This window comes from Heptranchias perlo, chromosome 2, assembly GCF_035084215.1.
Source record: "Heptranchias perlo isolate sHepPer1 chromosome 2, sHepPer1.hap1, whole genome shotgun sequence".
Taxonomy (NCBI): Eukaryota; Metazoa; Chordata; class Chondrichthyes; order Hexanchiformes; family Hexanchidae; genus Heptranchias; species Heptranchias perlo.
The window spans coordinates 49,815,265-49,832,964 of record NC_090326.1 but is presented as its reverse complement, the minus strand read 5'-3'; the positions used below and the strand labels follow the sequence as shown (position 1 = coordinate 49,832,964).

Sequence of the window (17,700 nt, the reverse complement as noted above, 5' to 3'; positions counted from 1 at the left end):
TCAGGACTGATGCCAGAAAATTCTTCTTTTCACAAAGAATGATTAACGTTTGGAATAGTGGAACTGAAAACCCTGGAATCATTCAAGAAACGATCGGTTGCTATAATGGAGTGACCTTAGGATCTTTCTGGATAGATAAATTAAGATGGGCCAAATGACTTTTTCATGTATAACTATCTTGTTACTCCAGTCTTGGTTTGTCTGGAGAGAACGTTTTCAATGGAAATGAAAATCGGGTGCTCTCTACAATGGGCAACCGATCCACGACAGCAGTTGGAAATCTACCCACTTTGATTTTTATGAACACTAAGGTGATGTTCTGGAATTTATAGCTGTACCATTGTAGGTAATTTAAGATGCTTAATTAAAAGTATCATACACAAAGCATACCGCACAATCTTGAGAATTTTGCCCTATATATTTCTTAAATGCTAAATAAGCCTGCCTTGATAGTCTTCCTACATTTTATTTCGCTCTATATGCTCCTTACTTTTTAATATTTTTTTCCATCACAGCTCTTCATTTTCATTCTCAGCTTTCTTCTATTTTCCTTCACATTACCTCACCTGTGTTCTATTACACTTTTTTTTCCATTAGTGGATCCTCTCTATAACACTGTTTTTGGATGGTGTGCAAAACATATGCTGTGTTCTTGAGACATTTAATGACATCCATCAGTGGGAGATCTGTTAAACACTTTGAATATTTGAATGAGGGCTGTGTTTAAGAGACTGTTGTAGATATATACTACATTGAAGTATTATTATGTTCTTTTAAGTTAGATTATTTTACGTTGTGAAAACTCTTCCTCACTTCTACAGATACTTGATACATAACTCTTGACACAGTATGAATACACTGGGAATAATAAATGCTAAATTCAAACAGACAACATTATATCTGGTGAGGGGTGGTCTTTTTATTGATGTATCAAAATAATTTATTTTTTGTCATCATTTCTAATTTTTATTTACATTTCCACACCAGCTCTTTAAAAATATGTTCATGTCCTGCTCCCTGGCTATGAGAGCAGATAAATGACTTATGTGTAGATATTTGTGCATTCTGTCAGTGACCAAAAGGTGAGTTAGAGCAAGAAAGGTTGACTTTTCTGATTTCCCTTCCCTGTAGAGAGGTACATGCCTCCTTTACAGCACCTCCATGTGGATTTGCTTGCTACCACTCTGTGGCACAGCACATTGATTCACCAACAAACTATGCTTCATTTAAATCAATTTTGCCACTTTGACACAGACATGTTAAAAAATAGGATTCATGCTATGTCTTACAATCATTCATATATTTTGGATGTGTTTAGCTTTTTCAGTTTAATTCCTCTCTTGGTTATTTTCCATCTATATTAACTTTCCTTCCCGTGTTTTTCATCTCTACCTTTATATTTCTTTCAGTACTTTTTTTCCAGTTGATTTATTTTTACTCTCCAACTGTTTTTTACTCTTTCCCTCTAAGCTCCATGACTCACTCAAGATTTTGTGATGTATTTGTTTTATTTATTTAGTGCTTCTATTATGAAACACTGCTCTTTTATACTGGACTAGTAACCAGTGAAAAAAGATGTGAAGACAAATCTATCCCTCAAGTAAAGTCTGAGAAATGGTGCCCCTATGTGTGTGCATTGCAGGTTCATCCAAGAGCTTAGTATGAAATTGGTTCTGCCAATGACTTTAGCCGTGCTCAGCAGCAATCTGCTCTGCTCCTAGCTTTTCCTGTACATTACATAACAGAGCTTTTCTCTGTACAATAGTGCAATTAGTTTAATGTTCCTGCATGCATGGAACATCCATCTCATGTCAGTATTATTAGTTTCAAGTGGAAATTAAGACAACTTGCATTCTTGCAAGCTGATTGTCTATGTATTCATGATATAGAAGTTATGAATCAGTAAACAAATATAGTTTTTAATAAAGAGAATCTGGCACTTTTATTTTTGAAACTTCAGCTCCACTGACAACTGATGGATGTTGAGCAGAGACAGAAACAATTCAAGTTAATTCCACTCTTTAGATGAGAAAAGCTCTAGTAGATTTTAAAAGCCTGATCCATCAAGAGATTTGACATTTTAAAGAAGTAGATTTGTCAGATAAATACATGATTCTTTATTAGATTTAATAAAGTTACATGGATGTAGTGAGTCAGACTATTCCTTTTAAGTAGTACTGTTCTCAGAGCTATGAACTTTGAATATTAACTAATACGGTAGGGAACAGATAGAAGCTCATTAACTCTTCTGCAGCATCTGAACCTTTTGGTCCCAAATGCCTTAAGTGCCCATAATGAAGCAGAAATGAGTCAAAAAAGAGACCTGTTCTCACATTTTTCTGATATGCCTGCTCTCTGTAATAGCACATCTAATATCACTGACGATTTTTTTCCTATAAATTACACAGTTCTTTCCTGAAAGTAATGTACAATGGTAATTGGCCTGAAAATATTCCAAGTGGCTCAAGTGTATACATTGTATTTTGCTCAAGAGGAGAGTCTCATGCTGTGCCTATTGTTTGAAAGAATTCACACTGGGGATGAGTGTGGACCTCAAATTCACACTATGCTGTTATCCTCTAAGGGTTTGGGATCTCTGGCATGGGCATGTTCAATAACAAGACTGGGACATTTTTGCAGGAATGAATCTGCGGCCTGGTACTGCCACTGGGAAGTGAGGTTAGAGATGATATGAGCAAATACCAGGATATCAAAAATATCATAGGTGGAAAGAGGCAGACATTTCTTTCACCTCTGGAACATGGATTTCAATCTAGCCCAGACTGAGGGGATGAGTCTTCTTATTTTCCTAAAATGCCCTACAAGAAAGTTAGGAATCTTCAGCCCAGTTCCCAATCGACATGAATCAAAAGCAAAAAATGTACACACAAATTGGCACAAATAATCAATTTTATTCAAAAGGAAAATGGGTAAAGTTTACACTGGTGCAGTAGGGGGAGGAATTCTGAAATTGAGATTTAAATTAAGGTTAAGAAATATTGTTCAGGCAGAATAAAAGAAGCTTTACTCATGTTTTGACCCATATCATGCCTGACCTGGGAGTGCTTCATGCTGCCACTGGGTGCAAATAGTGCACAAATTCCATTCTCCTACTCTGTCCTTCCTTGAGGTGGATACGTGAAAAGTTTCATCCAAAAACCTGCTGAAGTAAATATTTCCGTCTGTTGAGTTTTGAAATGTCAGCACTTGTTCACTTTCACCTACCCAACAGTCTTCCCATCGAAACACAGTCAGGTGAACCAATTCAGACCCCATTCTACACAGATCAAGCTCTACATTCTGAAACCCAACAACACTCATTCTTTTTCAGTTAGTGCTCACTTAGAGACTGCACAGCCCTCATTTTTACTATGACCTTTATCTGAGTACTGCTCTGCAGTTTTCTCCTTAATGCTTAACTAGGACTAGTTCTAGAAATGTTTAGTCATCTTTTTAAAGATCTAACTTTTCGCTGTATGAAGCTGGAGCTGAAATATAAATTATTATATGCAATTTCCCTATAGATAGAGTATAAATTTTCCAACAGGCTAACCTGTCAATTTTCCTCCAGCTCCAAGCTACGTTGGTTGGCTCTGTTTAAGAAAATCCTTGAAATGTTCCAAGTTGCTTGTTCATTGAGTCTCACTATAGATTATCTGATTCATTTTGTAACTGTAAATTACTCGCCCCTCCCCAGTCCCTGTAACCCAACCAAGAACTGTTTAAGCGGCAGATTTCGGGGCGTCCGAGTGTCCCCCTGTGGAAAGGCAGGCCGCTTAATTAAAATATCTAAATTGGGCTCCTACAGTGCAGTTGGGAGCCTGATTTGAAATGAATTGTTGCTGCATGGATTTCCCCGAAATCCGGCAGTGAAACGGAGGCAGGAGCTGCTGGTTCCCCAAGGTAAGTGGTTGTTTCAGCTCTCCTTGTGGGCCAGAAGGAGCAGGAGCAATCCTCCCGGGCCCCTCAAAGAAGCCTTCGGCCTTCCCCAGCCCCGATCATCGACCTTCCCCCCTACCGGTTGCCAGGGATCATCCCCAAGGTCCATTTGGCCAGCTGCCGGGCAGGAGATGGAGCTGCAAGATGTTAATGAGGTCCTATTGTTAAGCTTGGCGGGACTTCCACGTCCCCAGCCTTGCCGGGTTTTTTGGCCATTTTCAGCCTCCTTCTCACCCTCCCCACCTCCCCTGAAATATCGGGGCCTATGATTGTATGAAAGGTTGTTTGAAAAATTGAATAGTCACTGCTCGCAATTTAAATCTGAAATCCTGTTTCATTTGGGTATCTAATAAGCAAAGTGAATTGTAATTCAGGACAGCAGATAAGATCTGTGGAACTTCACTGTAGAATGTTTGTCACCTGCTGTGTTCTTACCTATCTCCCTGCAGGACAACCATCCCTTTTCCTTATAAGACATGTAAATTCTGTTCTCTCTTTTACTTTTACAGCTTCACTCTGACGTCGACAAAGGAGATGGCACCCTTAAATATATCTTGTCAGGAGATGGGGCTGGTACAGTTTTCACTATTGATGAGAACACTGGGGACATTCACGCCTTAAAGAAAATGGACCGGGAGGAAAAATCTTTTTATGCACTGCGTGCCCAAGCCATTGAAAGGAGGACTGGCAGGCCTGTGGAACCAGAATCTGAGTTTATTATCAAGATCCATGATATTAATGACAACGAGCCAAAGTTTTCAAAGGAAACATATATTGCTACTGTTCCTGAAATGTCTGATGTTGGTAAGTTTAAGGATGGACTGTAGGCCTTCATATGGAATAAATAAAATGCAACCACAGATATTTATAAAATAATCCCGATCAGCATAGAACTTTGTTGAATGTAACATTTTAGGCTTTTCAAACGAGCCACTTTTTCCAATAGTAATTTTTTTTCCTCTCAATGTGAGGGTTATCAGTGCTGACAAATGGAGCATGTTTCCATTTTGACATCCAAGATTAGCATCTACCATTCTCAGGTCAGGTGGGTGCAGTAAAGCTCCCTATACTCTGTCTTGATAATGTGCCTTCACTCTAACCTCAGAAAAGCATCCTGCTGTCTCATTGTGACATTTCTGTTTCCCACAGCAGTTTGTTTCCAATTAGTGGCAATTTGTGAACAATATTCTGCTGAACCCACTATGAGCTGGATTGGAACTTTCCAAATGCATTTCACATTAGACCCTTGCAGCCTTAAGAAAGTGGAGGCTTTCATCACATCAATCTGAGCTGCATTGAAAACAGAGATGGGAGAATAATATGCTAAGTTATTGCATTGCCTCATCCTCTTGAATCTAGCTCTTCTTCATTACGTTATGTTATGTTACATTATGTTATAATAAGGAGTCTTTTCCAACTTTGCACTTCTGGAAGAGAGCCTCACCTACCAGGAGTGCGTGTTGGAAATCCAGGTACAGCTATGCAATGTTTTCCAACCATTCATTTAAATAGCTGGGAAAATCATGTACACCACACGGTCAAATTTCTGATATGTGCTGCAGTAAGTGAGACTCCCTGCTAAAAGTGAAAGGTCAAAAAATTACCCCAATGAAGAATTTGCAAGAACTCTACACCCCACAGTTTCCCAGATGCTTTCTCCGTGAGGCCATTGCAGGATTATGGATGGAAAATAAGTGATTATGGGCCTGTGATATCCCAACCAGCTTTACCAGGTAATGTCATTCCTTGTTGGAGCCCCCAACCAGGGTATCCACCATGGAGATGGAGTGCTAAACAGAAATGAAGGTGACAGAGGCATTCAGGTCTAGGTGAAAGGGCAGCTAACCATAGTTGCAGTTTGGTGACTTTTACCAGAATGGTCTTTGTGCTGTGGGCAAGGCAAAAAACAGACTGCAAAGACTCAAACATGGGGTGATAAGAGAGGCGAGCTTGGACAGAAAAGGTAAATTGGAGATAGAACAGTAGTGAGGGAGAATAGAAAGATCAACGGTGGTCTTCTTGAATCGGGGTTTTGAAGGGATAGGGACAATACCAGAAAAGACAGAGAGATTGATGATGGTGCTGAGAAAGAGAAATTTGAATTCAGGGTCTGAGTTGGGAGGAGGGCACAGAAGCAGGTCGTGGGTTTCATGAAGAAGATGACTTTGATGAAAACAAAGTTGGGTTGGTGGGGAAGAAGCTGCAAAGTACAGGTAGGGATTTTGGACAGAAAGAAGTCCATGGGCTCTTTACATTTAATATCAGAGGTGATACTGGATTTCAACATGACAGTTTCTGCCTACTTAAGTAGTTCCTTATTGTTACTTTGTTATTTTACTGGCAAATTTCCAATACATTTCCACTATTAACCTTTTGGTGATTATTTATAATTTCTTCTTCGCCCATCATTGCACACCATTTCGGGTGGGCGGTTGACAATCTGCCAGTGTCACATTACTATTGCATGATGGCAGGTACATGAGAGTGGCTCAGAGTGGCACATCCTCCAATTTCCCCACCTCCCATATGGGTAAGCACCTTACCTCTCCTCAGCATCCTTTCCTTGATGACGTAATCAAGATTGGATACTTCCCTCTGAGAAATCAACTCCCAGACTGTTTTAATGCAAAGTGTCACCCAATATTAACTTTATTAAAATCCATATCAGCTTAGCTACAGAAATTCAGATCATTTCATGACAGAAATGAAGTTGTGAGATCAGGAGATGACAGTAAGAAAACTCGAGTGAGTAAATTGCCATATAAATGTATAATCCAATGGCCCTAATGGGTACAAAAGTACTGTACCAATGTACCGGGTATAAGGGAACATCTGCCGTGACAAATAGACCATACCTGCTTGTTTTTTTTTTGTTGGTTTGCAGTCCAGTATCTAAGAATGTTATTGCCAGGATTCAGGCTCTGTTTGTTACTGATGAGACTGCTCATCAGCTTCTGCTTTGATCGTGATTGGTCTTGCTAGTGGAAGAGAACATTTGCCATTGATGCTTAGAGATAACAGAAAAACTGTACCACTTACACAAAAGATTAACCTCCAGCATGACAATGGTGTGCATCAGCTCACTGTAAGTACACATGCCCTCATTTATTAACATCAAATTGGACAAATAAACTAAGTAAGCAAAAACAGAAACAAAGCTGTCTTTAATATGGCAGAAATTAAGAGCGGGTAATGGAAAATAATATTTTTTGTTATAAAACCTGACAATTAGAATCTAGTCCACTTTACTTGAATTATTAGAGCAGCTTCTGCAAAAGGCCAATCCCTAAGAACCCCAGGGCCACAATAATAAATGGTACATTTTGCATTGTTCAAAAGGCTACAGCTTTATCACCAATTATTACCAAGTGCCATTCTGTGATCTCACTGTTTATACTGCACTCTGATCATTTGCAGCTGCTAGTGTAATTTGTCTGTTGAAAAAGTCAGGCTGTTTGACAGTGGAGGGCATGGCAGCAATGCAATCCTGTCCTCACTGGAAGTTCACACAAACCCACTTTTCTGTAGGCACAACCACCAATGGTGGGCAAAGGAAGGGGGGAGGCACCTCGATCTGAGTCAGAGAAATGGAGATTTTCTTGGGGGGATGGGGCTGCAGGGCTGGAAGGAGGTTACATAGATAGGGAGAGGCAAGGCCATGGATGGATTTAAACACAAGGATGAGAATCTTGAATTTGCGTCATTGGAGGAACAGAAGTCAACTTAGTTCTGTGAAGAGAGGGGTGATGAGCAAATATGACTTGGTGTGAGATAGGATACGGGCAGCAGAGTATTCAATGAACTGAAGTTCACAGAGGGTGGAGGAGGGGAGGCCAGTCAGGAAAGCATTGTAGTAATCGAGCCTAGAGCTGACACAAGGGTCTCAGGGGCAGGTAGGATGAGGTATGAGCACAAGCGGGCTATGTTGCTGAGGTAAAGTTGGTGGTCTTTGTGATAGAGATGATAGGAGGTTGGAAGCTCAGCTTAGGGTTGAACAGGATGCCGAGATTGCAAACAGTCTGATTTAGCGTGAGACAGTGGCTGGGGAGGAGGATGGTGTGGGTGGCGAGGGTACAGAGTTTGTGGTGGGTGATGAAGACGGACAAATTGGAGGGTGGCTGACAGCCAGAAATAAGTTTATGGAGGGCTAACAGCCAGGAATGGGCCAAGTGGCATGGCAAGTAAGAATGGATGGGAATGTGCCAGGGAGGCCTGAAGCCTAGGAGTGGGTTGTGCCAGGTCACACTCTCTCACACTCTCAAGTCTTTTCACTGACACTGTCACCTTCACATGCCTTCTGTCTCTATCTTTCCCTCTCTTTTTCTCTCACTCTTTTTATCTGGTCATTATCATATTGCTGTTTTGTGGGATCTTGCTGTGTGCAAATTGGCTGCCGTGTTTCCTGCATTACAACAGTGACTACATTTCAAAAGTACTTCATTGGCTGTAAAGTGCTTTGGGGCATCCTGAAGTCGTGAAAGGCAATATAAATGCAAGTCTTTATTTTTTACACTCTCTATTGTAGACATGCTCTCTGTCTTTCTTTCTCTGTCTTTCTTACACTCTCTGTCTCTGCCTCTCTGGGGGTAATTTTTCTTTTCATTGAAGTCAATGGAAAGGAAAATCATACAGGATGTATAACAGGCAGCCGATCGACTACTGCCAGTTCTCCACCCCTACCGTAGTTGAAAATGACCCCCTGTGTCTCTGGCCCCGATATTTACAGAGAGGCAGGGAGGGAGCGGGAGCACATGTTTGCGGGGGGAAACCCGGAAATTCGGGGAATGCGGAGGCCCTGCTGAATTTAACAGCAGGACCTCATTATCATTTTTTTACTCCGTTTCCCATCCGGCAGCCGGACAGATTGATGACTGGCCAGCTGCAGGGCGGGAAAGCGGGTGGTAGAGGGCCGCAGCCGGGGACTGTTGGGAATGGTTCCCGACAATCGGGAAACATTGCAGGTTGGTGGGGGGAGGGAGTCAGACTGGCAGTCCAGAAGGAGGGGGTCCGGGAGATATCATGGGTTGGGGGGTTGGTAGTGCTCAGACCGGCAATCAGGAAGGAGGCGGGACTGGGAAACATCGCTGGTTTGAAGGGAGGGGATTGTTTGATGGCGGCAGAAGATTTGCTTGAGGGGCCGGGGGGAAGCACTCCTGCTCCTCCTGGCCCACAAGCAGTGCTTTAAAAAGCACTTACCGGTTGCTCCCACCTCCCCTTAGTTACCGGGTTTCCTGAGCTCTGGGAAACCTGGCCGGCCAGTGTTAAATTTAAATGACTGCCAAAATATCAGGAACGGAGCCTCATATACATATTATAAGACGGACCTGCCTCTCCAGAGCTGGTTACTTGGACGCCTCCAAATCCAACGCGGTTAAAACGGACGTAGGCAAGATCATGGTGGGTTTTGCATATTTGCCAATGAAATCCCTCCCCCCCCCCTCCGCCGACCTTCTCCCCTAAAACTACCACAGAAACAACTTCAACTGAAAAGAGGAAGATTTTTTAACTATAGTGAAGCTAAAATGAAGTGGGCAGGGGCTTTTCACTGAGAAAAATAAATGAATTTTTTGGCTTTGAATTTATAAGTAACAGGGCTGCCTTTTGTCTGCCTCTCTTGCCATGACTTCTCTGAGGTAAAACTTACACTGTTTAATGCAGCAATAGATAATAGTTGAAATGTAATGGTAATTTGGAGAAAAAAAATTGAAAATGTATTCTCGGTATGTTTTTGAATCATTTGAAAGAAGAATGATAGTCAGAAGTCCTGTAAATAGTTTTTCACTTGCAATGAGAAAATGGTACTGTACATTTTGGGAAATTGTGCATGTTGCACTTGCTCAGACTGCAGCACCTCCATGAAGTTGCTGGTCAAAATATCAATTTCAAGCCCTTCCAGTAAAAACATTAATGAAGCTGGTCAAACACACAAAATGCAACTTTATTATGAAATATTATATAAATTGTTATTGTCTTCAGTAAGCTAAAAACCTTATTTTAGATATTAGAAATTTTAGTTGTTGAGAAAAGAATGATGGGCAAAAGAATTTGACATTTTTTGGAGGGGGAATTTGCTTTGTTCATTTGGCAAGCCTTCTGCTTTCTAAATGGTGAAAAGCTCGAAGCAGTGCAGGTCCAAAGAGACGTAGGGGTCCATGTAAATAGATCATTGAAATGTCATGGATAGGTACAAAAAATAATCAAAATGACTAATGGGACGCTGACCTTTATTTCTAGAGGACTGGAATACAAGGGGGTAGAAGTTATGCTATACAAAGCCCTGGTTAGACCACACCTGGAGTACTGTGTTCAGTTCTGGGCACCGCACCTTAGGAAGGATATATTGGCCTTGGAGGGAGTGCAGCGTAGATTTACTAGAATGATACAAGGGTTAAATCACGAGGAGAGATTACACAAACTATGGTTGTATTCCCTGGAATTTTGAAGATTAAGGGGTGATTTGATCAAAGTTTTTAAGATATTAAGGGGAACTGATAGGGTAGATAGATAAATTATTTCCGCTGGTTGGGATATGGCCTAAAAATTAGAGCCAGGGCTTTCAGGAGTGAAGTTAGGAAACACTTCTACACACAGAGGGTGGTAGAAGTTTGGAATCTCTTCTGCAAACAGCAGTTGATGCTAGCACAATTGTGAATTTTAAGTCTGAGATTGATAGATTTTTTTGAACTAAAGGTATTAGAGGATATGGGGCTAAGGCAGAGTTGTGGAGTTAGGTCACAGATTAGCCATGATCTCATGATCTCATTGAATGACGGAACAGGCTCGAGGGACTAAATGGCCTATGTTTCTATGTTCCATGTTCGTATGTTCCTATGCTCTTTTGTGGCAAATTCATGATATTATGGACTTTCAAAAGGCGTTTGATAAAGTGCTGCATGGTAGGCTTATCATCAAGATTGCGGCCCATGGAATAAAGGGAGCAGTAGCAACATGGATACAGAATTGGCTAAGGGACAGGAAACAGAGAGTAGTGGTGAACGGTTGTTTTTCGGACTGGAGGGAGGTGTACAGTGATGTTACCCAGGGTACAGTACTGGGACCATTGCTTTTCTTGATATATATTAACAACTTGGAATTGGGTGTACACGGCACAATTTCAAAATTTGCAGATGACACAAAACTTGGAAAGGTAATTAACAGTGATGGACTTCAAGAGGATGTAGCCAGGCTAGTGATATGGGTGGACATGTGGCAGATGAAATTTAACGCAGAAAAATGCGAGATGATACATTTTGGTAGGAAGAACAAGGAGAGGTAATATAAACTAGAGGGCACAACTCTAAAAGGGTTACAGGAACAGAGAGATCTGGGGTATATGTGCAAAAATCGTTGAAGGTGGCAGGGCAGGTTGAGAAAGCGGTTAAAAAGCATACGGGATCCTGGGCTTTATAAATAGAGGCATAGATATAAAAGTATGAACGTCATGATGAACCTTTATAAAACACTGGTTCAGCCAGTTCTGGGCACCTCCCTTTAGGAAAGATGTGAAGGTCTTAGAGAGGATGCAGAAGAGGTTTACTAGAATGATTCCAGGGATGAGGGACTTTAGTTACGTGGATAGACTGGAGAAGCTGGGGTTGTTCTCCTTGGAACAGAGATGGTTGCGAGGAGATTTGATAGAGGTATTCAAAATCATGAAGGATGTAGACAGAGTAGATAAAGAGAAACTGTGCCCATTGGCGGGAGGGTCAAGGACCTGAGGACATAGATTTAAGGTGATTGGCAAAAGAACCAAAGGTGACATGAGGGAAAACTTTCTTACACAGCGAGTGGTTAGGATTTGGAATGCACTGCCGGAGGGGGTAGTCGAGGCAGATTCAATTATGGCCTTCAAAAGGGAACTGGATAAGTTCTTGAAAGGAAAATAATTGCAGGGCTACGGGGATAGGGTGGGGGAGTGGGACTAACTGGATTGCTCTTGCATAGAACCGGCATGGACCCGATGGGCCAAATAGCTTCCTTCTGTGCTGTAACCTTTCTATGATTCTATGATTATCACAGTATATAGGTAAACAGAGGCAGAACTAGCCTTTGTATGAATACAAATGAATGCATCATGCTCTGTATAAATGTAAAAGTTAAAGCTGGGGTAGGTCTAACATGGCCACCCAGTTCTGGCTGGTCTGGCTTCCAGAAGGTGGCCTTTGTCTTCTGCTTCCCAACATTATTAATGTGTTAATTGAGCCAGGAAGACATCATCTGGAAGTGCGAGCAACACCCATCTGTGGATCATTCAAACTGAAAATGGGACCATTAGAGAAAACATTAAGCTATTAATATGCATTCCAGGCAGATCAAAGGCTAATGGGACATGCAAGCCTCTGGCCTGAGAAGCATAGAGAGATAGAGACAAAGCTGAATCATGAAAAGCCTGGGAATCAGGGTGGTTCTGAGTGAAATTGAATTGAAAGCGAGCACTGGAGCATGTTATAGACTGTCGGTAAAGAGGCTCTCCACATTGACTGCGACTGGAGCAGATTACAGATTTAAAAGACCTGATAGTTTTCTGCTGCCATTGTACATAAGCTTGTTCTGTCCTACTGATGTGTGTCCTACTTGTTTAATTTCAGTGCATAAATCTAGTTAATTCATTTGGAATCTGAGTGCAGGTTTTACACCCAGCCTGATTTTCTTTTCCAATGAAGTCAATGGAGTGTGAAACGGGCTGCCGATTCAGTATCACCCACTTTGCGCTGTTGCCGAAGACCAATTTCACCTCCCATTAGTGTTTGAGAATTCTAAGCTTGTCCTAAAAGGGAAGATGTTCCTGCAGGTTCAGAACTAAAGTTTCGAGTTCACAGTGGGGCTTGAGATTCATTTACAAAATGTGTTACAAGAAAATATCCTTAAAATGACACTCAACTGGTGGCAATGACTTGAGAGAGATATGCATCTTCTCATATCATCTCACAAATTTGTATATGAGTGAAACCTAAATGGATAAATTTTGCATGTCACCCAATCAGCCAGAGAAAATTGGAATCAATTTATAAATCACCCAATCAACTGCAAGACATTTATAGCATCTATCACCATATATCTTATTTAAAATCTTGCGTAGGTCGCCTGCTCCATTGAAACCTGCTGTGTAAACATTTCCAATGGGGATTCCAATGTTAAAGTGTTAACGGCAAGGAACGCGATCAGGAAAGGTTTTATTAAAAGACTCCATTTTGTGGTTAAAAGACATTTTTGCAGAATCTGTTGTAACAAGCGATATCTGTGGAATGTCACAAGACAGCTCAAATAACCAAGGCCCCACTGCATGACTATACTCACTTGTATCATAAAAGATAGCCTTGTGTAGTTCTAACCTTCCAATAGATACATCTAACTGTTTGACGACTACATGTTCACCTTTTCTTTACAAGGCGAGCGTTTGTTATGAGACCTACTCTCTGGAATGCTGAGCTGATGTAAGTTTGTATAGATCAAGAGTAAAAGTCATAGAATGCAGGAAATGATGTAATGACCTTTTAGCTGAGGATAAGAGTGAGACCATTGTCACAGAAGCTAGGTAGGAGCCAGGATCTAATCATCCTGCAACTGAGCTCAGCAATATAACTTGAGGTCACTCACATTGCCCTGAGTGTTGTCTGTGAGTATAATTTCCTCTAATAAAATCTATAAGCAAAGACCCTGCATCTAGAACCTTCATTCCTGGCACAGAAACAACAGCTCCAAGCTTGTCTCTCTCGCAGTGTTTAACAGTTGGCACCAGGAAATAGAACACAAGTTCTTGCATTTTTTGGACTGAGATGGGTACTTTTTGAGGAAAGTTCGACCTCAAAGTCTCATAAAAAGCAAGCGAAGTGCTTCAAGCATACTGCTGAAACCAACAAATACCCGCCCCATTAAATGTCTTGAATTTGAAGTTTTTTGAATCTTATAAAATAGCCACTAGTCACGTAAAATATGAGAAGTCAACTTTGGTAAACAAAACAGAGAAAATGATTTTATAAAATGAAGAAGTACAAACAAAGCAAGCAATTAAGAAATATAAAGGACTAATTAATGAATTAATAATATAGGAATTATCAATGTGCATTATGATAGTAACTAAGATATTAGCCAATCAGCAATTAAGCAAAGTCAGAAATAGGGCATCACGCTACCCCCCCCAAAAACGGTCCTTATCCAAATTTTCCCCCAATAAAACTACAATGCAAGCACAGCTAAAAGACGTACCGGGGGAAAGATTGGATAAGAGCCATTTTTGGGCAGGGGTAGCGCGATGCCCTATTGCCCTGTGCCCAATGGGCCCTGTGCAGGCAGGACGAGACTTTCATCAGGCATGAGGACTTATCTGCAATCTGCGTTGGGAATTAGCGTTGAATGAGGAATCCATGCAATTTGCACTATCCACCAACAGAGGGAGTTCCAAAGGCAGGCTGTCTATTAGAAATCTCTTAAAGGTAGCTGGTACCTGTTATTTGCTGAAAATAATAGTCTGCTGTCTGCATGGAGTTGAACAGAGATCAGACATCGCACACGTAAAATACAGATGCAGGTCCCATCCCTATGTTTGCACACTGATGAGTTATGTTAAAACATTGAATAAAGGTTGCGCACTACTAAATCCCACATCCTCCAATCTGCATGCTGGACCTCACCAATTTGCTGATGCACTAGAAACCTTGGTGCAAGAAGTGGACAAAAGGAGGGACATCCTATATCCGCGTTGGGGGGTGGGGCAAGAGGCCCTCCAGACATATACATGAGATCTGACTTCCTCCTCACAGTTTTACAAAAATTACTGACCTGATCCAGCTTGGAGTTGGTAATAAACCGTCAAATGGACAGCAAGGGGCTTCCCCATAAATAATCATTTTAATAAAAGCCGCAATATTTTGTCCAAAGAAGACTGGCTGCCCTTAAAGAGCAGAGTGTTCTGAGTACATTGGATTTCCCAGGCTTTTAGCTAGATGCTTGCCCCAAATTTCCTTTTGGGTTATGTCAGGAAACTGGCTTACCCTGGTCAAGTGGGGTTGGATGTTGGCCAGGGAGCTGATCCACCAACAAAAATGTCAATTGTATCCAATTGTATAACAGTGTTGAAACTAAAGAAGTGCATTAGCTCATAGTTGAAGAGACACCCTTCCTCCTGATAGCTTTTCGTAAACTTAACTGCAATGGATTAAAATTTGCTGCCATTGTACACATCCCCAGTAAACACATATAGTTGAAAACATGGATTATTGCAAATAAACACTGGCAGTCGAGTCTTAAGAAAAGAATGTCAACACAAAAGTATTGGGGGTGAATTTCTGTGGGGGTTCTCCTGCAGAAGACCGTTGAAAACCCCGGAAAAAACACTTACACCATTTTCTGGGGTTTCGGCAGCTCTTCCAGTAAAGTTATAGTGAACAAGTGGAAGTCCTGCAGAAATTCACCCCCATTGTGTCAATTTGCCTGTTTATGCTATGTCAGTAAAGGTCATTGTTAGGATTTTTACCATTCTTGCAAAACTGATATGTTAAAAAAAAATCAGAAATATAAATATCTAGTTACGATATATGTTTGCCTTTCCTTAGAATCAAATTGCACTATGCATCTGACTTCCAGACAGTCTATTAGAAGTATACATCCAATTTCTTTGGAGGTATAGAATCATAGAATCATCGAAAGGTTATAGCACGGAAGGAGGCCTTTTGGCCCATCAAGTCTGCGCCGGCTCTATGTAAGAGCAATCCAGCTGGTCCCATTCCCCCGCCCTTTTCCCGTAGCCCGACAAATTTTTTCCTTTCAAGAAATTATCCAGTTCTCTTTTGAAGGTCTCGACCAACCCCTCGGGCAGTGCATTCCAGATCCTAACCACTCGCTGTGTAAAAAAGTTTTTCCTCATGTCACCTTTGGTTCTTTTGCCAATCACCTTAAATCTATGTCCTCTGGTTCTTGACCTTTCCGCCAATGGAAACAGTTTCTCTCTATCTATTCTGTCTAGACCTTTCATGATTTTGAATACCTCTATCAAATCTCCTCGCAACCGTCTCTGTTCCAAGGAAAACAACGCCAGCTTCTCCAGTCTATCCACGTAACTAAAGTCCCTCATCCCTGGAATCATTCTAGTAAATCTCTTTGCACCCTCTCTAAGGTCTTCACATCTTTCCTGATTGTGGTGCCCAGAACTGGACGCGATACTGCAGTTGTGGTCGAACCAGTGTTTTATAAAGGTTCATCATGACTTCCTTGCTTTTGTACTCTATGCCTCTATTTACAAAAGCTTTTTTAACCACTCTCTCAACCTGCCCTGCCGCCTTCAAAAATTTTTGCACATGTACCCTCAGATATACCCCCAGTGGAGGGTCTAGATTCTTGGCTGGTCTAAGGAGAACCTCTCACTCATGCACAGGGCCTTTTGCTTTGGATCTTCAATTATCTAAGCTTGAGTCAATGGGTGAAGTGTGAATAATTAACTCCATTCTCCAGGATTGGAAAATCTCATGAATTCTTTAACAAAAACACCAAAAGAGAAAATATAAACAGCGGTAATGGTATATTTAAAAAGAACCCTTCTCCTTTCAGCATACTTCAAAAGGAACACTAACCTGAACTGACCCTCATTATTTCTGAAGTAAGTCAGGGTCTCCAGAAATGAACACACCCTCCAGTACATTATGAAGAAGTTCAGCAAAACAACAATCAGCAACAACAACGAAAAGAAAACATTTAGAAGTTTGGAAAAAGTTTGCATTGATGTGTATGAAATAAACCAGAAAAAGACTTGCTGAACTGTTCTGATTTTGTTTGGGTATGTTACAGGTACATCTGTAATTCAAGTCATAGCTACAGACGCTGACGATCCAACCTACGGGTACAGTGCCAGGGTGGTGTACAGCATCTTACAGGGACAGCCCTACTTCTCAGTGGAGTCGGACACAGGTCAGACACTTTTCTTCTTCAGCCTGAGAGTTCTTGAATTATATTTTAAGTATTTTTAGGTCAAATGTTAATGTAATAGTGTATAGGAAGGGTGGTGATATGTTTTAAATATTAATGTTGTGCAATTCCTCTTCTCATCAGTCAATAGTTACAGCAATACTTATACAATGCACCTCAGGTAAAAAGTAATATAGTAATGCATGGACATATGATATAGTTTAGAGATGTTTCTAATATGGTTACTGTATTACACAGTATGAATTCATATGTGCACATAGCATTCCCATGTGTCCACAAGAGCAGAGGATCTGGTACTTAAGAATTCGACAAGTTGAGATGGTGATGGAGAAGCTGGTATTTGAAAACAGGACAGACTATTTTGGTGATGGAGGAATGTGTCAAATATTTCAGATAGATATATGAGCCATGTATATGGCATATAGTTTCTGTACAAATGGGCCTTTCCTTCTCCATGGATATATCACCTCCCAATATCACCTTTTACATTGCATGTCCTGTATATTTGAAATGTCAGAACTCACAGGGGATTGATGATCTGTTTTTGACCAGCATCACTTTTCAGTCATTCAGAATGTTACATGTCTGTCAGTATAACTGTGTAAAGCTCTGCAATACGAGATCTGGAATGCCACTCTTCACTGGTCTAATCTTTTAGTAATTCAGCTGCTTCAAATATTCCAAGCTAATGGGATTTTATGCACGAAATACATTGGATTAGTCTGAAATGAACAGAGAAATGGTACATTTATAGAGCTATAATGTGATTGCTTGAGGTCATTTGTGTTGCATTATGATGAGCTGCTTTGTAGCCTCAGACATTACTCACTTCATCAAGTGCTA

General features: G+C 41.0%; 1 protein-coding gene across 1 annotated transcript in view; it reads left to right on the top strand.

The window, feature by feature from the left end:
- Positions 1-17,700, top strand: part of LOC137339218 (cadherin-6-like) — a 204,682-nt gene that overhangs the window by 63,670 nt on the left and 123,312 nt on the right. Inside the window, exons 3-4 of the mRNA XM_068001880.1 lie at positions 4,449-4,743; positions 16,720-16,839. Coding sequence (XP_067857981.1) covers positions 4,449-4,743; positions 16,720-16,839 — 415 coding nt within the window. The remainder of the gene's footprint in view (positions 1-4,448; positions 4,744-16,719; positions 16,840-17,700) is intronic.